Genomic DNA, 24,961 nt, shown 5'->3' with positions numbered 1-24,961 from the left:
CATCCATCATAGGCAAAGATATTATCTCATTTAATGCCCTCTAAAATTTTCGGCAAAATAAAATCCCGGCTAGATTATAGACCTAAGTTCTAAACTATCCAACATAACTTGTTGGTGATGGGTGTAAACAAGTAAGAAATTATTCTTCTTCAAGTCAATAGCCTGTACTTCTCAGGTTAGTCAGAGTATACGATCTATTCTTTGTTTTCATTTGATAAGTGAGTTTTAAAGCCTACCTTTTCTAAGGAGTTATAGCTGCTTTGGTAGCTTGAACTTCAAAGTTCGCAAGGAAATTTAACTGCCCATATGATCCTGGACTCAGGTTGAAATTCATCAAAAAAAAAAAAAAAGATCATATTTTCCACAAGAAAAAGAAAACCCACAAAAATTTTCCAGAAGGAAAACAAAGATCTGGATAGGGGGTGTTAATGTAATGGCATTTGGAGGCGGATTTGTGATGTAGAGGGGAAGATGGGAATGGGAAAAGAAGCTCAGGCCAGATAAACTTGGGGAAGTTATCTGAACACCGAAGATTCAATCCCATAGCCACCCCACCAAGGCACAAAACCCGTACTATGATGCCAATTTTTATTTGATGTACAGGGCCAGAACGGCAGGGCACCCTGTAGAAAACCTACAGGTTTTTCAGAGCCATATCATCTTTGTGTTGCTCTCCCCTATTTGCCTTGGCCCTTTCTGCTTACTTCTTCTATATAACCTTGTCTGCTCTAGAAAGTAAAAAGAACGAGCTGATTGAACACAGAACCTAAGCCTAGGAAAAACAGCAACTGCCATGACAGAGGAAGCTGAACTCAGGATGGAACGGCGCTTTGTGAAACCTAAATGCAGAGTATTTATAGAGCAGCCGTATGAAGGTCAGGCAGGCTTTTAGCTGGTGTTAGGTCTCTTCTAGTGTTTTAAAGGCGACAAGGCTCGTCTCAATAAATCTACCAATCGTTTTTATAGTGGCGACTTCAAGCCGTTCTCAATATATCATCGTAAACAATTAGATTCTTTCTTCCCTCTTCTTTTCTGTTTCCTTCGTTTATGTAAATAATTTTATAATATTTTTTTATTTTTATTTTTTTCTTATCGAATAAATAAATGATGAATAAAATAATTTAATAAATATAAAAGAAATAAAATCAAAAATAAAATTTAAAAAATAGAAAAAAATAAATATGATTTGTGTCGTGCGGAGACGAGTAGCCTCAAAGTATTACAACTAAGAAAAATGCTGCAAAATGCAAATAATACTAGTGCCCATCCTAACGTCTCCCTTGTCTTGATGTTTGTGGAAGGTTCGCTTCAGCTAAGCCATTGGGAGGCTCTCTCACTCTTCACTCCGCTCTTCTCCAAAACCACTGCGTCTCAGGTCCGTTTACAATTACTCGAGCTTTCATTTTTCTTTTTAAGCTCTTGCGTTAGGAAAAAAGAGAACAAAATGGCCCCCAGATTTCAATCAAACATCAGGATTTCATTTTTTTTCGATAGTTCTAATCGTTTCTCGTATTTGGTTTCTCGCCTTGGTCGATTAATTGGAAGGAAATGTGGTTTTCAGGTTTGGCGTTGATGTTATTCAGGCATGTTCTGTTCATGCAGTAAGCTTTGTGGCATATGGCACTGACAATCCCAATTGTGCAATCATGTGGCTTGGTATCAACTTATATCAAACTCTTCAACCTTTTTTTTCGGCTTAATTTAGCTTGATTTATTTATGTATTTTCCCCCCCTCTCCTCTCCATCTCTTCCAGAAAGCTTGATTCCTGAGTCTTGAAGAAAGAGTAGGGGATAAAAATAAACTTGATTTGGGTGAACTTAATTGCCATATGAATTTTTTCTTGTAAATTTGACATATTTGAACGTGTATAAGTTTTGTTTGCTAGTGCTTCTGTGGGAAACGATTGAGAGCTGCTATTGTTTTTGAAGCTGATAGAGGATACCGGAATGCTTTGGGTAGAAAAATGAGGTAATGCACTTCATTATTACTGATCATGGGACGATTGTAGACATTACTTTCACCAGCATCATCTTATTGCAGGTTCAATAAGTCTCTCATTTCAAAAATATCAAAAGTTTGTTCTCGCCCAAAGCATGACTTGTCATGGTTGGAGGAAGTGGCAAGAATCAAAGATCGATCAAAAATCCTGAAGAAGGTAGATCTTTGCTTGTTCACATTGAGTGCTGTCTATTTTGGTCTATCATAACTTAAAGAATGGGACAGTGGTTCATTTGGTGCTCATGTGCATGAATTATTTGGTAACACTGTCATTTTGAATCTATGTAATATATCTAGCAAATTGTTCATTGGGAAGTCCTGATTTTCTGGTACTCCTTGGCTCTATATTATTGTGAGGGAGATCCAAATTATTGAGCATGTCTTAAGACTGTAATTGTGCATGGTTTGGCTGTTAAGGAATTCCCACATCCAAAATTGATTGAACTCAATACTTCCTCATTGGGGAAATAGTCACAATGAATATTGTACAGGCACCCTTAGCCCAATGGCACACCTGGGCTTTTTGGAGTTTTGGTAGTCTGTTGAATTTATAGCACAACAGTTATTTTTTTTCTTATTTACACAAAAAGAAAGAAGTTATATGCTTGCTCGTGAAGGGTTTCTTCATACCTTTTGTGAAGCAGTTCAAAACGAGTTTCAAGAATTCTCTAATTGCTTTTTTCCAGGTCAACTACTTATATACTGCAACTTGTTTTGTCGTAGGTATGTGCTATGATGGATTATGATGGTCTTCATGACTTCATTGATAATGGAAGAGCTAAAAAGCAATCTCGTATGAACCTTAAAGGTGCAGAGGATGAGTTCAATGACTCCTTGGAATGTAAAAAATTCCCATCCATCATTTTAGGTAGTTCTCCTCAGGTTGAACTGTATGATGAGACTGCATGTTGGTCTGAAATGAGTAAGCTTTTAGCTACCCAAAATGGTGAAGGAATTCTTCCCAGTTCATTTGGTACAGAGCTAGTTCAAGAGAGTTGTACTGAAACATGGCCGCCTTTGTCTCCTACCCTTCAAAATGTAACGACTTCCTTACTTAAAGAAGAAGATTCTTGTGAGCCTTCTCAGCCGATGGCTTTAGAAACCATAGAAAAATCAGATTATTCAGTCACTGTGAAGGAATCTTCTGTCAAAGTGGGGTTTGAATCCCCACTAAATGCTGCCTCCATTCAATTATTTCTTGACAGATCTATCAATTGCATCCCTGGATTAAGTAAGAGGCACTGTCGTCAGCTGGAAAGTTCTGGTTTCAACACGGTGGGCGCTATATCTATAAAGCGAAGCCTTCTAGTTTTTATATTCTTAACTAGAAATCATGGGTTTATGTTTTTCTTTTTCTTTTTTTCCCCATGTAGTTGCGGCAATTGCTACGTCATTTTCCTCGAAGCTATGCTGATTTACAGAATGCACAGACTGCAATTGATGACGGGCAATACCTGATTTTTGTTGGGAAAATTTTGTCTTCCAGGTATTCCTCTTTTTTCCCCTGAAAGGATTGAGTTTTATTTGGAGAAGTTGATTGTATTTCTTGCAAGATGCTCTACTGATTAGACCTTTTGCAGCTTGTTCTTTAAGATATTTTAATTACTGTTGTTATAGAGCTTTGGGTGCCTGCCTTGGCACTTGGCAATGGGAGGTGTTAATAGAGTGCTTGCATCTAATCCTCTTGCGCTAAACTGAATTAATTTGCTTGCGTCAACTCTAACTCAAAGCAATACCAAGATACTAGCATACAACCCATGCACATGTGTATTCATTATTTCCATGCTTTTGTTTAATTTTAATTATATTTTTGATGATGTGACTTACTTATCAAAAAAAAATATTTTTGATGATGTGAAAGTTCACCAAGACAAGGCTCTTTGGACTCACCTTGGGGAGTAAACCCTGAATAAACTACTACACCCATCATAATAGTGTATTGGTAATTCAGAAAAACTCCTAGTGTGAAATCAAACCCAAGATTTGAGTCTACAGCTGATCCAGGCCTGCTGTTTGACCAATATGATTGGTCATGCCTAAGGCTATAACAAAAAAATTCTATGAAATCACTTTCAATATAAAATAAATTGGAAATATGTAAAATATATCATGAGGTATTTTTTAGTCTTATGATGTAGTATGATATAAATTTTCATCCATTTTTCTGATATAATATTTTTAACCCTCATCAATATGAGTCAGTAATTGTAGTCATAATTGTTCATTTTGAATGGAAACCAACTCCATCGTCATAGACTTTTTACCACTAAGACCGAATAGAGAAAGAGTAGAGAAGAAATACAAATGAGCCTTCAAGTTGAACAGAGGGATTCTGAAGGGTCAGGAAACGGGAGCTATGATCCCTAAAGAGCACTTTTGGTTCCTTTTTTTGATAACTTCGAAAGCATTCGTATTTCTCACAGTGCAAAGGGTTTGCATTATATACAATTGTGCTTTTCTCCATGTAAAACAACCTTTTCAAAAGCACATCAACTGACATATTTACTTTTGGTCAAATATTTTGTATCTTTTTAGATCATTTGATTTTGTCTATTCCAATTGTGTAAGTCAGTAGCTGCTTAGAACATTAGGGAGATGGAATCTTTTTTTATACATAACTTTTATGGTTTTTCTTGCAGGGGAATCAGAGCTAGTTCTTCTTTTTCATTTCTTGAGGTGGTAGTGGGCTGCGAGATTACAGAAAATCAATCAAATGTTGAGGATACAATCAATGATATTAATAGCAAGGGAAATAAAACAATTTTTTTGCATCTGAAGAAGTTTTTTCGTGGTACTCGTTTTACATTTCAACCTTTTCTGAAAAGTCTTGAAGCAAAGCATAAAGAGGGAGAGATTGTTTGCGTAAGTGGTAAGGTGAGTTTCTTGGAGATTCTCTGTCGTTGAGTTACTTGTTTTGTTCTTCGATGTGGTTTGACGGGTCTTGAACTCAATTCCATTTTATGGAGTTATATAGCAAGAGTCATACCTTGAGAAAAGGCAAACAATCTAATAAATCCTCATTATGTGATCTTAATGCTTTGAGTGAGACATTATTGCCAGTATTTTAAAACTGATATATGTGAACATGTTTTTGGTTTCATTCTATTTACTCATCAATTTGATGAGGTTTTTCCTTTTTCTTCACTCAATTTTTTGGCAGTAACTTACCAATATTTAAATAGAAAGGGCATTGTGTATGTTTGTGCTATGAGATTCTTGTATAATCCTGCTGAATTACAAACTATTTATGCCATCCTTACATCATTGCTTTTATTAAACCTCTAAGAAAATGGTCTTAACGCTATCATTGGTGATGTTATTGTAGAGATTGTGAGTATCATGCACAGGCATGCTGCTGCAGATGGTTTCTTTTAGAACATTTTGTTTTTTGTTGGCTGCAAGACTGGAAAAACAATATAGATAGGATTTTTAAAAGTCACATTCTATTCTTATGAGCTGGTGGGGATTTTTGACAATGGGGATTAATGCATGTTCACTTTTAGTTTGGATATTGAAACAGAAAGGCTAAGAACTTCAAGTACAAAACCAGGAATGATGTTGTGGTGAAGGCAGATCTCCAAGATATGGGAAAGTGATTTCTAAACTATTTTTTTTTAATCGTCAAACTAGATTTTATTGAAAATAATAATAGGCTTAGCCTAAGTACATGGGACATGCAGGCTATGCTATGCATGATTATCTAATGAGACAAGAAAGTCATGAATGTTCAAGTCATTAAAATCAATTACAATCGGCGAATGGTATAAAAGTATTAAAAAAGAATGTTCTAAGCTGATTGATTGACAGCTCACGATCTTCAAAATTTATTGCATTCCTATCCCTCAAGGTGCATACTGTTGCCCATTTCACTAAATGGAATTTAAACTCGTTTCTATTCCCCCCATAAGAAGTCCCGGTGTAGTTTCTCCATATGATGTGCCACTTTAGTTGGACAAAATACTCCTAGCAATATGTGAACATAAATGTTTCCTCATTATTAATGTACTTTGTATTATTCCCTTCTGTGGCTTTTGTTATGCTAGCATATTGTAGTAAAGTTTGTGCATGAGAGACTAGTTACTTTTCCATTTTACACGCGCCCTTTCCAAGATTTACTGCCTATGCTATGGCCCAAGACAACTAAAACATAGCACTAGCTCCTGCTCTAAACATTTTACCCGTGAATTTGTTATGTATTCTTGTGGTGTTTGGTAGAGCCAAAAGAGCATCAGCCAGCACATGATTGCATCATGATTTTTTGAATGTAAGATATTTCTAAGATCCATACAACTGGTTAAAGTCTCCCCTGGGAATTACATTACATTGTAGCCCAGATGTAATTTTTTTTAACTTTTATTATATGTATAAATTGGTTCATCAGTTGGTGTAGTTGGACAATGACAACTGAAGGGGCTAGACTTTATCTTGATGAAATTAAGCACAGTTTTTGCGTAGTTTCTGTTTGAGGATGCTATTTCGAATATTATGAATCTCTTCTTTGTTTTGCTAAATGTCAAAATTGTTCTTACCCCCTCCCATCTACCCCAGAAAAAAAAATATATGTAAGACTTTTTCTTAAATATTGCCTTCTGATATAGGTGAGGACTATGCGTACTAAAGATCACTTTGAAATGAGAGAGTACCATATCGATGTGCTGGAAGATGAAAATGATCCATCTTATTGTGCAGAAGGGAGGCCATATCCTATATACCCTTCTAAAGGGCGCATAAATCCAACTTTTCTTAGAGACATTATTGCAAAGTTGGTGCCTTCTGCCTTTTTCATAGTTTTATTTACCATGACTACACCCTTAAACTTTCCTTTTCTTGGTTATGTACATTCTTTTATGAATATTTGTGGGAAGCTATCTTAGTTGAAGAATCATGTTTCTTCATTGAAAAATGGCTGTTTTTGGTAATGAAATATGAACTTTTAGTGTGATAGCATTCCTCTTCATCTAATTGTTTGAATTGTGAAGGGAGTTTGCTTTCTTTGAGACATTTTTAATGGAAAGAAGTATACTTATCTTGGGGATTTTGATAGTGAAATTTAGAAATTTTTAGTAAATTGAGGAATGCCTCCAGGCCTTTGTAGAGGCAGTAGCCTCCTTATCTAACTGCGTTTGAACAGAGGATATGCACAGTTCAAAGAGACTTCAGTAACTGGATAAATGTCCCAAGTCCTTTTCTGTTACCAACTTTCTATATATGTGTGTGTATGAAATTTTTTTCCTGGGTGTAAAATGTAATCTTATTAATTAGCTTACCCTCTTTTTATTCCATTGTTGTTTTTTTTTTTATTGGCATCGGGTGTCCAGGGACAGTGTCCCAACTAATCCCGGGGGTGCATAGGCCCTTGGCAAGGAGATTCCCGCAAGTGTACCTTGGGTAATTCAGGGGGAAAATCCCCCAGTCTGATGGCCCCTAGAGATTGTTTGCACCCAAGGGGATTTGAACCTTAGACCTAGGGGGAGCATACCCCCAAGCCCAAGGCCTTTACCACTTGAGCCAACCCCTAGGGGTTTTTATTCCATTGTTTACATCATAATTTTGGATGCAATCTATTTATTCTAGTGAAAAAGCTGAGTAGGTTCAATTGGATGCTTGACACTTTGGTTATTTGGCTGTCATGACATCAAAGAAGTTATTTAACTGTAATGATGTTCCTTGTTTGTTCACTATAAATTTTTTTCGTATTGTTTTTTATTATTTCCTTAAAAGTAAATAATTGGTTGGTTTTCTGTCTGTAAGCATGCCTTTCTACTGATAGCAAAATTATTATTTCGATTTTTCCCAGAACCTTACAAGCTTTGCCTATTAATGTCGACCCTATTCCTGAAGATATTACTCAAGACTTTGGACTGTTAAGCCTTCATGATGTAAGTAGCTTTAATTCTGTTTGTTTTTCCGATGCATACTTGGTTATTCACAAGTGGCATAGTCATCATTCACTAGTATTATAAAAGGCATTATTGAGGTATGCGGGTTGCATATGGGAACCTAGAACCCTGCTCCTGTCCTGTAGCGATATTAATGTAGAAATGCACAGCCTATTGGAGTCTGTCAGATATCTATGCTACCTAGTATTATCATAAACCAGCCACTTATCTTCTTTTATCTAAGGAAGATTTTTTATTTTCCATTTGGATAAACAATAAATTATCTTTAAAAATTGCAAGAGGTGCATAACCCAAGTACAAAAGAAGAATATAAAGGGCATAAAACCTCTGGAAAATTGGGAAATTAATAATCAAGATCTAAATGAAGAGAATCTAAAAAATGAGAAAAGATGTGGAGGTTCCAAAAGAAAAATCGACCTCAAAACGGAACTGTAAGAAAATTCCACTTGATTTTACCCATTGTTTCTCCATGCCCGAAACTATTCTCCCTACTCTTCTCCTACCAAATGCACGGCATAACACATGAGAGGGTTGCTCTACCACTATCTAATACCAGTTCCTCCCAAATTCCATTAAATGCTCTTGCTGGGAACTTTCTTTTATGCACTGTGCTTCATTCAGCTATTCAAGTGCTGACCTAGTTGCTTATTTCTGAATCTTTCTTTGATTGTTCATACTTTAGCAGTTTTAATTAAACAATGAAATATGGATGTACATGCTGTGTTAGTGTTCACTTTGTTTTCAGTGTGCAGATTTTCAGTGGAGAGCTAAATAATATTGTTTTTAAATGATGTAGGCATACATTGGGATTCACAAGCCAAAGAATATAAATGAGGCGGATTTGGCACGCAAAAGGCTTATATTTGATGAGTTCTTTTATTTGCAGGTGAAACTTTATTTGCAGTACATTGCTAATTAAGATTTTTCCTCCTACTGTTGAGGTGGTAATTAAATAGCTACCTTTTGGTCATTGGCTCCTTGCTGCTATTATGAAGCCATACTTTTATCTTTGGTGGTTGGATGCTTATAGTTTTCTTACTTTTTCATCTGATGCCCTTTCAATAGCAGCTATATAAGGATTTTCTCGTAACTTCCCTCATTGTTCTCAATGTAAAGTCTCCACATTTTATTGTGACACACCCAAAACTTCTGTACTATGTGTTGTGTGCACATATCACAACCATCATTAAGCAATTCATGTGCTTCTATATGCATTGGACTCTTGAGTTTGTTTATGGACTTCAGGAAATTTTTTTGCAGCTGTACTTTTGTTGCAAACGTTATTCCGTTCAGAAAGCACTTTTATGTTTTCTAATAAAGACTTTTAATTTTATATGAGAATGCTACCCTGGGACAAGTAGCTAGGGACTTGTCCTGGACACCTGGTGCCAATCGAAAAAAAAAATTGATATGAGAATGCTGTTTTGGTATTATGGACCTGATTCCTATAAACTGTTTGCTTCTCTTTTTCACATTACTAGCTACTGGATGGTTTTATAGTGAAGTATGTTCTTAATGGCTTCATCTCTGAAGTCCCTTCTGGAATTATTAATGCTGGTAGTATTTATGCTTTGCTGTTATGCACTTGTAACACATTGACTCAAACTAATCAAATCATTGTTCTCTGTCAGTTAGGACGCTTATACCAAATGCTTGAAGGCCTTGGTACAAAAATAGAGAAAGATGGCTTGCTGGATAGGTATAGAAAACCTGAATTAAATGCTACTTATGTGGAAGAATGGTCCAGTCTCACCAAGAATTTCTTGAAGGCTCTTCCGTATTCCCTTACTTCTAGTCAGCTAAGAGCTGTTTCAGAAATTATTTGGGATCTGAAGCGGCCAATACCTATGAATCGGCTGTTACAGGGTTTACATTTGACATCATTATTGCTGCTCTCTTGCCAAATTATTTGCAGCCCATTTTTAGTTATTTTCAGGCTTATATCTTATAAACGTATATGAATGCTGTTCCTATGGTTTTAATGTCTAGATCTTGGACTAAATTGTCTAAAATTAAATGACATTCTCCCTCTTGTTGTTGGAGTTGGGTGGCATAATTTGGAAAAATATGACGCAAGAATTCTTGTTTGTCATCTCCTGTTTTATATGAAGCTATAGAAAAGAGATATGCTTCAATATGCTGATTTATATTGGCAATCCTGAGCTTCCCTTTATGTTATTTTTACTTTTTTTTTTTTTTTTTATCAATAAAAGATAGATATTATATATATGAATGAAAAAGGTATAGCCCTTGTACACAGGAAGTATACATCAGTGCTCCTAAATACATTCTAAGAACGATAAATTAAAGACAAGAAATCCTGAATATTGTCCCTATGCAAAACAATAGTGGAAAACCAACACATTAGAGTGTGGAGAAAAAAATTCTTCAACTCGGTCATTGTGCATTCCTTATCTTCAAAGCACCTCCCATTCCTTTCCGTCCAAGTACACCACATAATGCACAACGGAATCATCTTCTACACTGCTGCCACTTGTTGACAGCCTTGCAACTTTGTCCAACAACCCAACAAATCCACCACCCTCAAGGGCATAACCCAAGCAACATCAACCCTTTGAAAGATCTCATCCCACAACACCCTTGTTACCTCACAGTGTAATAAGAGATGGTCCACGGATTCTCCATTCTTTTTACACATGTAGCACCAATCCACCAATACACAACCTCTCTTCCTCAAATTGTCTGAGGTCAATATCTTCCCAAGAGTAGCATTCCAAACAAAAAAAGCTACTTTAGAAGGCACACGAGCTCTCCAAATATTCTTCCATGGGAACGGAGTATTGTCAAGATGTGTAGTCAAGATGCTATAATATGCCTTGACTGTACATATCTTGTGATTATTAGACCTCCACTTCAAGCTATCTCGTTGTGCCATAGGAATCTCCATGGAATATAATAAGCTGAAGACACTAGGTAATTCCCAATCATGAAAATTCCTATTAAATAGAATATTCCACTAGTGCATACCATGAGCAAATAACCGCACATCCGCCACTGAGGCTTCCCTATTAACTGCAATACGGTATAGAGCCGGAAAAACCCTTTCCAATGCTTGTTCTCCACACCACACATCTCGCCAACATTTGATTCGATTGTCCTCACCAACTACAAAACGAATTTGATTTGCAAAACATGACCACCCATTTCTTATATTCTTCCATAATCTCACACCATACCCCCCTCTCACTTCATTAGAGCACCAACCTCCAAGCCCAATACCATATCTAGCATCAATAATATCCTTCCACAATGATCCCCCTTCCAAATGATATCTCCAAAGCCATTTTCCTATTAAAGCTTTATTAAAGGTTTTCAAGTTACACACACCCAACCCCCCAATCACAACTGAGCCACATACAGCTTCCAACTCACCAAATGAAATTTTTTCTCCTCCCCCATGCCCCCCCATAAGAACATCCTAAAGAGTTTCTCCATTCTGTTCACCACCCCTACAGGCATAGGAAACAAAGATAAAAAATAAGTGGGGAGGTTAGTGAGAGTACTCTTGATAAGAGTGAGACGGCTCCTTTTTGATAAATACACTCGTTTCAAGCCAGCCAACCTATTCTCTATCTTCTCCACTACCCTATCCCATATAGCTCTATTCTTGAAAGTTGCTCCCAACGGATGGCCCAGATATTTCATTGGGAAAGAAGAAACCTTGCAATCCAGAAGGCTTGCTAAACTATAGATATTAGAGACCATACCCACAGGAACCATCTCAGACTTGCCTATATTCACCTTTAGCCCTGACACTGCTTCAAAACAGAGTAATAGTGCTCGTAGAGTTTGGATCTGGTTCTATTCGTTTCACAAAAAACTAACGTATCATCTGGAAAAAGAAGGTGTGAAATGATAGTAGGACCACCAGAACCATTGCCCACCTGAAAGCCAGATAAAAACCCTCCCCCAATAGAAGCCTGCACCATCCTACTTAAAGCTTCCATAACTATAATAAAAAGAAGAGGAGATAGAGGATCTCCCTGCCGTAGACCCCGCGAACTGTCAAAGAATCCAGCCGGTGTGCTGTTAACCAAAATTGAGAATTGGGTGGTTGAAATACAATAACGCATCCATGAAATCCACCTATCCCCAAAACCACATCTCTCAAGTGAGTATAATAGAAACTCACAGTTCACGTGATCATATGCCTTCTCCATATCAAGCTTGCACAGCACACCTGAACCTCCCTCCCGTAATCTGTGGTCCAAACACTTATTTGCAATGAGTACTGAGTCAAGAATTTGTCTCCCACGAATAAATGCATTTTGAGACTTGGAGATAATTTGTTCCAACACAGGACTAAGGCCTCGTTTGTATTCGTAACCCATCTCAACCCTCCTCAACTCATCTCATCTCATCTCATCATTACAATTTTCTCAAATTTCCACACAAAATATAATAAACAATTCAATTTTTTCAAATTTCAAAACAATTTTCTCAAATTTTCACACAAAATATAATAAATAATTCAACTTTTATTCTACTGTTCACAAACTATCTCAACCTATCTCAACTCATCTCTGAATCCAAACCACTCCTAAGCCTGTTAGTAAGAACTTTCGAGATAATATTATAAACACTACTAGCCAGGCTTATAGGCCGAAAGTCTTCAATAGTCACAGCCCCGTGTTTCTTAGGAATGAGAGCAATAAAGGTCGCATTTAGGGATTTTTCAAACTTTTGAAGAGAGTAAAATTCATTGAAAACTTGCATAACATCACCTTTCACAATGTCCCAACAAGTTTGAAAAAAACCTATTGAAAAACCATCCGGCCCCGGTGCTTTATCTTTAGCCATTCCAGATAAGACCTTGTAAATCTCCTCTTCAACAAAAGGTCTCTCTAAAACACTCACACTCTGCATGTCAATTGCCTCAAAGTTCAAGGCATCAAGCTTCGGCCTTCAAGAAAACGATTCTGTGAGGAAAGTCTCATAGTAATGTACTATATGATTTTCTAACTTGGGAGGAGAAGAAAACACCTGAGAACCTGATTGGAGTGACTCGATAGCATTATTACGCTGATGTGAATTAGCCACTTTGTGAAAGAACTTCGTACACCTATCACCTTCTTTCAACCAAAGGGCTCTGGATTTTTGACGCCATGAAGTTTCCTCTGACAACAAAACCCTCTCCAAATTTGCTATAACCATACCCTTCCTCAATAACGTCTTCTCTGAATTATCTCTCAATAACTCTTTATCCTCCAGCTCTTGCAGTTCCTCCAATAGTGTAGCCTTCTGATTGTCAATGTGACCAAAAACCTCCAAATTCCACTTCTTCAAATATTGTTTCAATGCCTTCAACTTACTTGCAAGAATGTAACTTGGAGTACCAATGAACTGATATGAAGACCACCAAGCACGCACCATCTCTACAAACCCATCCGTTGTTAGCCACATGTTTTTAAACTTGAAATACCAATGCTCCCTATGAATACCCCCACAATCCAAAAGGATAGGAAAATGATCAGAACTGACTCAAGCTAATCGTTTCTAACTAACTTCCGGATAATGAGCTTCCCACGCAGGAGATACAAGGAATCTATCCAATCTCAACCACACCTGTCCATTTGACCAAGTGTATTCATCCCCTACCAGGGGGAGATCCATGAGGTCAAGATCGAAGATGAACTCATGGAATTCATCCATGGCCAGAGAATTCCGACAATGCCCTGAGCGCTCACTAGGAAAGCGAATAGTATTAAAATTGCCCTCCATACACCACGACACATCCCATAATGAGTATAGACCTGCCAACTCCTCCCACTACCTTCTCCTATCCATATCCACGTTAGGGCCATATGAGTCTGCAAATGCCCATTTCCAACCATCCACCACATTTTTAAATCTAATCGCGACCGAGAATTCTCCGATACACTCCCGATTGACTCAGTAACTCTTTTGTCCCACATGAATAACACTCCACCAGAGGCTCCCAAAGAAGCCAAATAAGTCCATCCCACATACGAGCACCCCCATACACTTTGCACAACTTTCCTATCAATGAAACGCATCTTTGTTTCTTGAAAACACATCACATCACCCTTCTACATCCGCAATATTGATTTGATACGAATGCGTTTATTGCGATCATTAAGCCCCGTACATTCCATGATATAATCTTAGGCTTCATAAGAAACTATATTGCCCCTCCCTTTTGATCTGTCCCTTCCACCGCTCCCTTCTTTCACATCATAATTAATGGAACAAGTTAGCCTTTTAAGCTCCCTATCCCGCTTTGTGACTGACTTCGAATGACTAGCCTCAAGTGCTATAAGAAGAGCCTTGAAATGTTCTTCGTAACCTCCAAAAGAAATCCCAATGACATCTAGAATCTCCTCTACCTTCTTAAACACCCAATTTGACGAACAACTCCCATAAGTAGAGCTGGGAGGGAGTGTACACAAAGGAGTTAGGATGGCCCCCTCCTCACCTGTGCTGACAGGAGAAAATAAAGCCAGTTCTGATCCACACACTGAATCTAACTCCCCATTGGAAGGAGCAAGACCCATCAGAGACCCCATTGATGAAAAGCGATGTTTCGAAATGACTGACTACTCTGGATTCACCACTGGGCCTCCATCCACCACTCACGGCCTTGTTTGCGTATTTTCCAGCAATAGCCCACAAGGCAGCGTCGTGAAACCCACCAAAAACCCATCCTCTGCCAACGGTACCTGCATAGGAGCAACATCTACTCCTTCGACCACCACTTGTGGCTGAGATTGAATGCTCTCCAACAAAAAACCAGCTGAAGGCGACGGGAAAACAGCCCTCGAAATGAGCAGCTCCTCTGTTACCTCACCGTCGTCCCCATCTTCCCGTCCAAATGGCCTTACCGGCACACCATGGTAGTCGACCGCCACTGGCGGTTCTTTCTGTGCCGGTATGGGAGCCGGCGAGACGCTTATCGGCGCCGCCAGAGTTTGACTTAGGCCAAGGACCGAAATCTCGGGCATCGCCCGATTCCTCTGTTTCCAGCATTATTTTGGGCCTACGGCTTGGCCCACACCAAAGCCCATGCTAGAGCCCATCACAGGCTTCCCCTTTCCAGCACCCAAGCCCAAGCCCAACCCATCTCCTTCACGGCCCATCCCAAACTGCAGCACCTCCTTCCCCTTAACACTGCGTTTCAACCAGAGAATTTCATCCAATAAAAACCCAACTTTTTCCTCCATATTACTCAGCATCCCTAGTATACTTTCATCATTTGACCCCAACCATACATTGCCAACTACCCCACAATTCTGCACGATCTCTGGACAGGCCACGGCTGGCACCACAACACTCACATCTCGCGATTGAACCTTCTGTGCTTGAAGCACCTCACTATACGACCGTGAACCACCTGCTATTAACGATGAAGCACCACCTTCTTGCCTGAACAGCTTCAAGTTTCCTACCTGGAAAGCACTAGGTGCTCTGTTTCTCACCTTCGAGACAGAGGAAGAGAAATGAGGACTAAGCTCCTTCACTGTATCTCCAAAATTTCTCCAACCCTCCCCCTTCCTTCCTTCCGGCACAACAATCATACCTCTTCTCTTGTCATGCCCAAATTTCAAGAGGGCAATAAAACTGCCATAATAATTACTACCCCTCCGTACCATCAATACCATATTTCCTTTTCTACAAGTTCTCAGGAACTCTGCAGAACCCAGTGATGCTGCACATTGCTTCACCATAGAGCCCAACCATCCCATGGTTTTATGATCCAAAGAGATGTATTTCACCACACGACGACTGCTCTCTGTGATTCTCCACCACCTTTCATTCTCCTTTCTGAACTCAAAAACCTTCTGATCAATAACAACCTCCCTGCACAGCCCCATCAAGACAAACGAATACGGTACCCAGACTGGACTAAAAACTCAAAACTCTCAAGGAACTGTTGCCATTAACACACCAGTACCAGTACCAGTACCAGTACCAACAAACCAGAAAAAAGAAAAAAAACCAACGAAAACAGGAAGTGTATGGAGAGAGAAGTTTTTTAGAGAGAACTCAAAACTCTTCAAAACTCTTAGCTTATGTTCTTTCATCTAGTAAACTTCCCTTTGTTACCTCCCTCGAATCGGTGCCTATATATCAGACATACCCAACTTTGCATACCCAACTTAAAGTTACCTTTTATTAACGAGGGAAATTTCTTGTCTGGTTGTTTTGGTTTCCTTTGATCATCCACTGCTGATTTCCTAGTAGGCCTGTAAGCATTTGCAAGCTTGTTCTACATCTTACTTCCTTTACCAGGGGGAAAAAAGGAACTCTCTACTTCAGTTTCTATTAACAGAGATTATTAATATACTTACACTTATAAAAAAAAAAAAGTTTTCTATTAACAGAGATTATTCCAAATATTGAGTTGCAGTATTTTCAGTGACATCTGTGCACATGCAACCAAGAGTATAAAAAATGAAAAGGTTTTCCATCTAGGTCATATTTAGCGAAACTTCCTTTCAGGGTGATGTTGGATGCGGGAAAACTGTGGTAGCGTTTTTGGCATGTATGGAGGTTCTTGGCTCTGGATATCAGGTAGTAACTGTAATGATTTTATTTTGTTATTACGCACCAAAAAAATTGCTTTTTTACATCTAAAAAAATATTTTAGTTCATTATTAATTTCTTTTCACAAATGCAAGCTACATGTCAGTTTCACAAATTTCAGCTTCTGTGACATGTAGCTTGCATTTTTTTCATGGATTTAATTTGATGTTTCTTAATTGATTTGAACTTTAGTCCTGTAAATATATTTTGTAATATATAACTATTCTTCGGAATACTATGTCTAATGTGCAGGCAGCATTCATGGTTCCGACTGAGTTGCTTGCTATTCAGCATTATGAGCAGTTGCTTAATTTGCTAGAGAATATAGAGGAGGTTGACTTCAAACCTTCAGTTGCTTTACTAACTGGTTCTACCCCATCAAAACAATCACGGATGATTCGTGAGGCATGGAATTATCATCTTTTCCTTTGCTCTTTTTCTTTGACCATTTTGAGATACATATCATTAAGATTGTGGGTTTGCAGGGTCTCCATACTGGAAATATCTCAATGGTCATTGGGACCCACAGTCTAATAGCTGAGAATGTGGAGTTCTCTGCTTTACGCATTGCAGTGGTGGATGAGCAACATCGCTTTGGTGTGATTCAGAGAGGAAGGTTTAACAGCAAGGTGGTTATTTTCATTGACTTGAGATGATATGTTTTCTGGTGAAGTACTGAATGTTAAAAGGCATGGGTAGGGGAGCATATCCCGCCTTAGGGGGAAGCACCTGCATGAGCAGTTTCACATTTCCCAGAAAACTAGGCAGTTCCAAATTTTTTATTTTAATCTTAAATTTGATTGTGGGGTAGTACTTTGAAGATAATCTATCATTGAGTAAAATTGAGTAACGTCTTCACAACTTCACACAGTGAACTCCTGTTCCTGACAGTGTTGATCCTAGTTTCTGGAGCATGAGTTCTTTCGTTCATCCTATGACGTCTGAGTTTTATTTACTTAGAATAAAACATTGTTGGTAGAAATATCAACATTCAAGATTCTGATCTAAAATAGCACCTGTCAGATTATTTCTGAAACCATTTTCTTGGCCATGAAAAGCTGTCATTCTCTTTGTTTTCCTAGAATCTAGGTCAGCTAGGCCTTTTCATTTTGCCTCATCAACAACATGTGAAATTTCTAATTAATGCTTAAGTCGTTTTATGTTCTGCAATTCATTATCTAAGTTGAAGTGATTGAGACAGCTATTCCCTGCAGTTATATTATACCTCTTTGAGTTCAAGAATGGAGGCGGGCAATTTAGAGGTGTCCTCAAAAGGTGATGTGCATATGGCACCTCATGTTCTGGCCATGTCAGCCACTCCTATCCCGAGGACACTTGCTCTGGCATTATTTGGGGATATGTCGCTTACACAGGTATGTGAACAATTTGCATTTTCCATGATCTGGTGCTGCATTGAAATGGAGTTCTTGAGTCTGTTAATGTGCAATTTGAAGCAATCTGCAAATGCTTCTTTGTTAGTAACTTCCGTTTTGTTTTTAATGTTATAGAATGTATGTTGAGACTTATAAAAAAAAACCATAAAAAAGAATGTATGTTGAGGATAAGACTGTAGAACTTGTGCAATTGGTGATTTGAAATGCAGTTGGTGATTTTTCTAGGTCATAAGGAGGATGTTTATTTGAAATACAATTGGTGATTTTTCAAGGTCATTAGTAGGATGTTTATAAGAACTTGTGCATTGAATTTAATTGGGAGAGGGTATCTGGATGGTCCTTTTATCTGGATGTTATCAAGATGTGGTTTTGTAGATTGGAAAGTTTTGTGCTATTCTTTATATGTATATTACACACACAAAAAATTGACTTCATGATCAAATATTTGGATCCCTCATGTTCTTACAATTTTTTATTTAGCTTTTTGTTTCCTCGTGAATGTATTTTTTTGGTTTATCCATTACAGATTACTGACTTACCTCCTGGAAGAATACCAGTCGAAACATTCATTATTGAAGGAAATGATGATGGCTTTGAGAAGGTCTACAAGGTAATTGTATTTCTTGTTGTAAACAACCTGCTATTCTTTGTAAGAGAAATACTTCAGTCACAAAGAGATTACACAAAAGTAAATCCACAAACTGACGTGACTTGATGCAATATGTCAGATTGTAAAGTTACTTTTATTGTAAAGTAGATCTAACGGATCACGTAAAACCACGTCAATTTGCGGATTGACTTTTGTGTAATCTCTTTATGTCTGTAAACGGTTCTCTCTCTGTAATATCATTTCTCTGACCTTTAGTAGTTCTCTGGTTTAAGAGTGATTGTTTATTTTGAAACATGAGAAAGCCATCAATGCAAACAAGAAGGTATTTGTATTGGACTTAAGTTGTAGTCGTTGAGGGAATAATAGCAAAATATCTGCTTTTTGTCTAAAAAAAAAATCGTTGCCCTTTTAGAAACAAAGGACTCCCCAGTATTGTATATTTTTTAGAAGTAAACTGCAATATTACAGAAGAAGAATAAGCGAAAAATATGATAAAATAAAACAGATGAGATGCTCATATTGGACTTCTCTCTCTCACCGTCACGTCTCTTCGTATCATTTAAAGACTTTGGAAGAAACTCACTTTACCTTACCATAGAAGAGATTACACCATTCATAGGATGCTCACATCACAACGTGCTCACCTCCTATCTCCAAATTATTATTTTTTTGTCATTAGATTGCTTTTACACCAATCATAGATTACATATTAAGGACTTTAAGGATTGTAAAACAATGAGATAAAGCAAGGAGAGTCATAGAAGCTTTGGCATTGGGCCTTTAAATTATTCTTTGTATACTAACCATATGGAACAATATACCCCATGAATCGTTCAAAAAACAAGGAACAGAGGGGGGGGAATATCCCTTCACTCACGTTATGTGGCATTGATTTTTGGACATGGACATAAATGTTGCTTTTTACCTCGGTATGAGGGGTTGATCACATCTCTAGAAAGCCTAGCCATTGGCATTGATTTTTGGACATGGACATAAATGTTGCTTTTTACCTCGGTATGAGGGGTTGATCACATCTCTAGAAAGCCTAGCCATTGGTCGCACCAAAAATATATACTTCATATATATGTTTTTGTGTTTCTTTTTTCAAGTATTTCTATATAGACGTGTATCAGGTTTTAAAGGTTTATTATTCTGGAATGAAAGTCGGTTTTTAATGGATTCTAATTGAACGTGTGCAGCAGTCTTATGTTTCTGTTAATTACTTTTGCTTTTACAGATGATGCTGGATGAGCTAGAAGTAGGGGGCAAAGTGTATCTTGTGTATCCAGTGATTGAACAGTCTGAACAGCTGCCCCAGCTTCATGCTGCTTCTGCAGATCTTGAAGTTATATCTCGTAGGTTTCAGGGTTACAGCTGCGGGTTGTTACATGGAAAAATGAAGAGTGACCAGAAAGAAGAAGCATTGAAGCGGTTTAGATCTGGAGAAACACGTATACTACTTTCTACACAAGTAATTGAGATTGGTGTGGATGTTCCAGATGCATCTATGATGGTTGTTATGAATGCCGAGAGGTTTGGAATAGCTCAGCTTCACCAACTTAGAGGACGAGTTGGACGTGGAGAGCGAAAATCTAAGTGTATATTGTTAGCTTCTACTGCCAGTAGCCTAAACCGGTTAAAGGTGCTAGAGAAATCATCGGATGGTTTTTACTTGGCAAATGCAGACCTCCTTTTGCGTGGACCTGGCGACTTGCTTGGTAAAAAACAGTCAGGCCATCTTCCGGAGTTTCCTATTGCCCGGTTGGAGATAGATGGGAATATTTTACAAGAGGCACATCTTGCTGCACTGGTAAACATTATTTCTCTAACCCCTTATTGTGTTTGTTTTTTTTTGGTTTTAGATATACCAGTATCTTATTCATACTTGATGGCCTTGATCATAATCTCTTTTGTTTTGTTTTTAAATATTTTTTTCTCCAAAAGTATAAAACGAGGAATGTCGGTTTGTTCAATGCAGAGAATTTTAGGTGATTCCCATGATTTGGAGCGATTCCTGGCACTCAAAGCAGAACTTAGTATGAGACAGCCTCTTTGTCTTCTAGGCGATTGAGTTGTAAACATATCGAACTTCCACTATTCTATGCCTCAAGATGTTTCATGGTACGTTGGCCACAAAATTAATACTGCTTTTGCAGCTGTATACATCTTATTGTTCTGTGCTTGATACTTTCAATCTATAACAATATTACTGGTGGTTCTAATTTCTTCTGTCGCAATGCTTCAACACTCTATCTGTGTGTGTTATATGTACTCTCTCTCAATGAGTGTGCCCAATACGTGAAATATTTAATTAAATTGAATAAAGTGTAGAGTCAAGATTTAAAACTTTTGTTTTAATATCACGTAAAACTTCACTTCTTATTCTAAAAGCTTAAAAGCTTAAGTTGATGGAAAGATAAATATTTAATCATTTATATCTTAATAGGTTATAAATTGAAGTTAGTGAATTTGGATTGGATCGACAATTCCAATATAGTTAAAGATTTTCAAACTACGACATTGGCCCGACAATGTGAAGAGATTAAAACTGAAAATCAATTCTTATAGATATAGCTCACTTTGGGATTGGATTAATGGTCTAAAAAGTAGAAACTTTTTACAAGCATTTGTAAACTTGCACAAGTACTGTTTAATGTTGTCCATCTCTCTTAGCTGAATCATCCAATATGAGTCCCTAATTACTAGTTTATCGAAACTCAAAATTACTTCTTTACAGTGAAACTGCTAGCTCTAGTCTAAGTGGGTCAGTCACAAAATAAATATAATTGTGTTATGACAGAGCTTGTACTTATCTTGTGCATGTAGTCTTTTATTTTACTACTTTCGGAAAAATGACATAATGTCAATTGCCTATGGGTCAAATTGCATTTTCATTTATCATCAAGTGTGGAATGGCATGGTGGGGGAAATTGAAGATACAATTCCCTTTATTGTAAATAAAATTAAAAGAAAGTAAAGAGCATCAAAGGTCTTCTTGACCAATTGACATTATGGTTTTTGTTTTTTCAATTATTATCATCTCTCCTTCCTACTATCTGTAAAGTTTTATTAATGTCTTTATAAGGCTTTACTGTTATCATTATTCAGTTTGTCCAGCATATGCTATGATTCGAGCTTTATTTTCCTATTTCGTGAAAGTGAACATTTATGGCAGCAAGCAACTAAAATGACAGTTCATCATGGTGATTCTCTCCCTGTTCATACTGCAAGAATGTGCACATAAACTATGGTCAAGTGAAAATTTGTTCAATACTGAATTAGATTCGAGTTACATCTGAGAGTACATACTAATTTTAAAAATACAAATCAATATTAGTGTAATTGAAGTTTCGTAGAACCATTACAAAGAATTTAAACTTCTCTCAAGCATTATATATAGGATTCCATTGAAACCTTCGTATATGCATACAGATTATTAAATTAACATTTATATTCAAATTCTCTTGAGCATTATGGGATTTCATTCAAACTTTCCGATGTATATTTGGTAGATTCATGAAAACTGTTTTCTTATTTTATATGTAGTTAGTATGATTCGAAAAAGATGATGATATCACTGACTTATGTTCAATATCGGATTATTTGCAAGTATATTGAGTTATGTATAATCAGAAGGAGTTCTATATTGGTTTATGCATCAGATCTATATATAATGTTATTCAATGGACGTAATCATATGCCGTTTACTAGAGTCTGCCCTCCACTTAGTTTTCCTCAAAGGAAAAAAAATTAAAAACCCTAAACAGAGAAGAAATGGTTATAGCATTTTTCACGGCTTTTTCTTAATTCATCTCCTTTGTTTGCCGACAGAGAAAAGAACAGAAAACAAGAATCCCACTTTGGAATTGTAAAAGGTGAAGTCAAGGATATGGTTAATGAGGAGCCCACATGTAATCCACTGGGATTACAAGACAGGGTATGCTCATGGGCTGCCCAATCAGCAATGCAAGGGGAGGTTTGAGAGGACAAGCAGACAAGTGGGTCCCAATATGGTTCCCTACCCAATCATCAAGAGTAGGGTCCACCTCTCCCATGTTGCATGTGTTGTCCCTAAACCTAATCATCAAGGTTGGCCCCACATTTCCCCCACGCTTTTGCCATGAATTCCCCCCTATATAATAATATATGGTTTTCTCCGCCCGTGTGGAAAGTTGCTTCCAGCCCGACGAACCCGTGTGCGTGCGCATGACCTGACGACTTGGCCCTTTCACCAGCGCTTGCTTCCTTTTTTTACACGCCAAAATTCAGTCCCATTCAAATCTGATAAATTATATAATCTTGTTTTTTTTTGGTGTTATTTTAAAACATATTAGTTGATATATAAAATACCGAATTTTTATTTAAATAATTGATATAAAAATTCACTCAAAACACTAATTTTTTCCATTTATATTATTTTGCATTATTGGACTAGGAATATTAAAGTTATAAACTTTACCAGTAGTACTGTTAAATTCATCTATTTTGATGATGAGCACAGAGCATGCACAAGTCATGTGTCTGTAGTACTAGTAATGCATGTGAGAGAGCTAGCGCTAGCGCTCATTATAATTTGAGATAGCTTCGATCGATTATATATGCAGATCGATCGAAGACGTGAAATATTAAAGCTATCTGGTCAACTCGTGCTAGAGAACTTTAAACCATTAGTACGAAATCATTTGCTCGTGGTCTTCTTTTCTTTCTTCTTTTAGCTGTATGCATATAATTATATATATATATATATATATATATATATATTCAAGGGCCGGCGCAGGCAGTACTTATAAATTCCTGATCTTTGCATATATATATATAAATATATGCATGTACATTGTATGTATCATGTAGGTCAATGATCACTACCTAATATCCAATACCTTAACATGATTATATTTTTGTACATGAATTAATTAGCAATATACAAAGAAAGATGCGCGCTAGAAATGAAGTCATGTTGTTAAAAAATTAGAGAGGTTGGTGATAAATGCATGCATGTAGTTCATAAGGGTAGGTCCATTATTTTATTAGTCAACTACTGGAACTTATAGCCGTGGTGAACTAAATGAGGGGTAGTTGGCGAGTAGGCCGGAAGCAGAGTTAATTAATTACGTACGTACGAGAAAAAATGACGTTGAATACAGCTAGCTAGCTAGCTTGCAGCAGCTTATATATTTGTAGACGTTCGATGATCTCTGGCAGCTTTTCTCTTCAAAACTGGTCTAAACTTGAATAATATTGGAGATCATGTTCAAAGACGTTGTTTACTGATATTGGGGCAACAAAATCCTCAAAATTCCAATTTTGTGGGCTCTTCTTTTTTTTTTCCCTGGTGTCTTGATATTGAATTAAAGAATCTGACATATATATGACCAGCTAGCTGTGTGAATGAGCAGACTACTATTGGTTGTAATTGTTTTGGGTCTCATCAAATTCATTTGACCCATTTTTGGATCTTATGTATAGGGATGGAGCCCTGCGAAGGGTGCATGCATATAGACCTAAGTATTAAAACATTAAATATTGTAGCTAGGACGTTAATAACCCTACATACATACATATATATATATATCAATATTTCAAACTTTATACCATTCTCTCTCTCTCTCTTTGCTAACATGAATTAAAACCTCACCAAGAAGTTGACTGACACCCTATTGTGTTACAAGGTGTTGGCGTTTGATTTTCCAATCCCAACAGAGACAATAACTTCTGTCACTAAAATGGCAACACCAGCATTATATATGGGAAATTCTATACAATATCATACTACTATTATATTTTCATCCCACTAAATTATATAAGATTTGATATATTTATTATTATTAAATAATTATTTACTGCATATTTTTTTACAATCTAATAATGATAAATATGTCATATACTACTTTGTATGATTAAAATAAGATGAGAGTGTGGTATATAACATTACTCATTATATATATATATGTGTGTGTGTGTGGGATAAAAAAACGTTTTGTACAGCTGCAAAGGGAGTAACAGATCAAGTGTCTCTGCACGCAAGCATGCCCATCCCAACATAAATGACTCTAGTCCAAACTTCAGGTTCCAAAATTATGTCTCTTTTGCATCAATGCAAATTAGAGCCGGCGTTACAATTCTTTTGTACCTGCTAGCTAGTAGATGAAATATTAGCATTAAATTCCTCCTTACCTAAACATTAACTACATATATTTTGCATTTATGTTATGCCAACCTCACTGATCACCTCCCACAAAAATCACCTCCTCTTCCTTTGATCTCAGGTCGAATTCTCAACTACCAAGATAAAATCACACATGCACAGAAATTACCCATATGCTGAGAATGACATATTGAACAAGAAACTTATCTTTTTACGCCATTAAAATTTGAAATTTTTTTATGTTTTCTTTTGGGGGCATAAAAAATGTCATAGGTGCAAAGCTAGACCTCAAAGCCCTAGTCTCAGCTCCCAATCATTTCACCAGCTGACCGTAGAACCGACAACGAG

General features: G+C 37.2%; 1 protein-coding gene across 2 annotated transcripts; it reads left to right on the top strand.

Annotated features, from left to right (window-relative positions):
* Positions 1-1,214: 1,214 nt before the first annotated feature.
* On the top strand, positions 1,215-20,694 carry LOC109002548 (ATP-dependent DNA helicase homolog RECG, chloroplastic). 2 transcript variants are annotated; one of them, XM_035684283.1, is made up of 18 exons: positions 1,215-1,375; positions 1,562-1,656; positions 1,887-1,969; positions 2,042-2,156; positions 2,723-3,274; positions 3,373-3,485; positions 4,639-4,873; positions 6,598-6,761; positions 7,797-7,878; positions 8,696-8,785; positions 9,531-9,765; positions 16,382-16,452; positions 16,717-16,869; positions 16,950-17,093; positions 17,679-17,837; positions 18,385-18,468; positions 19,706-20,278; positions 20,447-20,694. In XM_035684283.1, the coding sequence occupies exons 2-18, from the start codon at positions 1,618-1,620 to the stop codon at positions 20,537-20,539; spliced, it is 2,985 nt and encodes a 994-aa protein (XP_035540176.1). In that variant the 5' UTR covers positions 1,215-1,375; positions 1,562-1,617; the 3' UTR covers positions 20,540-20,694. The 2 variants fall into 2 exon arrangements, with proteins under 2 accessions (XP_035540176.1, XP_035540178.1); XM_035684285.1 differs by lacking the exon at positions 1,215-1,375 and having other exon boundaries at positions 1,874-1,969.
* Positions 20,695-24,961: the final 4,267 nt, after the last annotated feature.

Source organism: Juglans regia, chromosome 13 (assembly GCF_001411555.2).
Source record: "Juglans regia cultivar Chandler chromosome 13, Walnut 2.0, whole genome shotgun sequence".
In the NCBI taxonomy this organism is placed as follows: Eukaryota; Viridiplantae; Streptophyta; class Magnoliopsida; order Fagales; family Juglandaceae; genus Juglans; species Juglans regia.
Note: the sequence above shows the minus strand (reverse complement) of the source record. Positions and strands in the feature narration are given on the sequence as shown.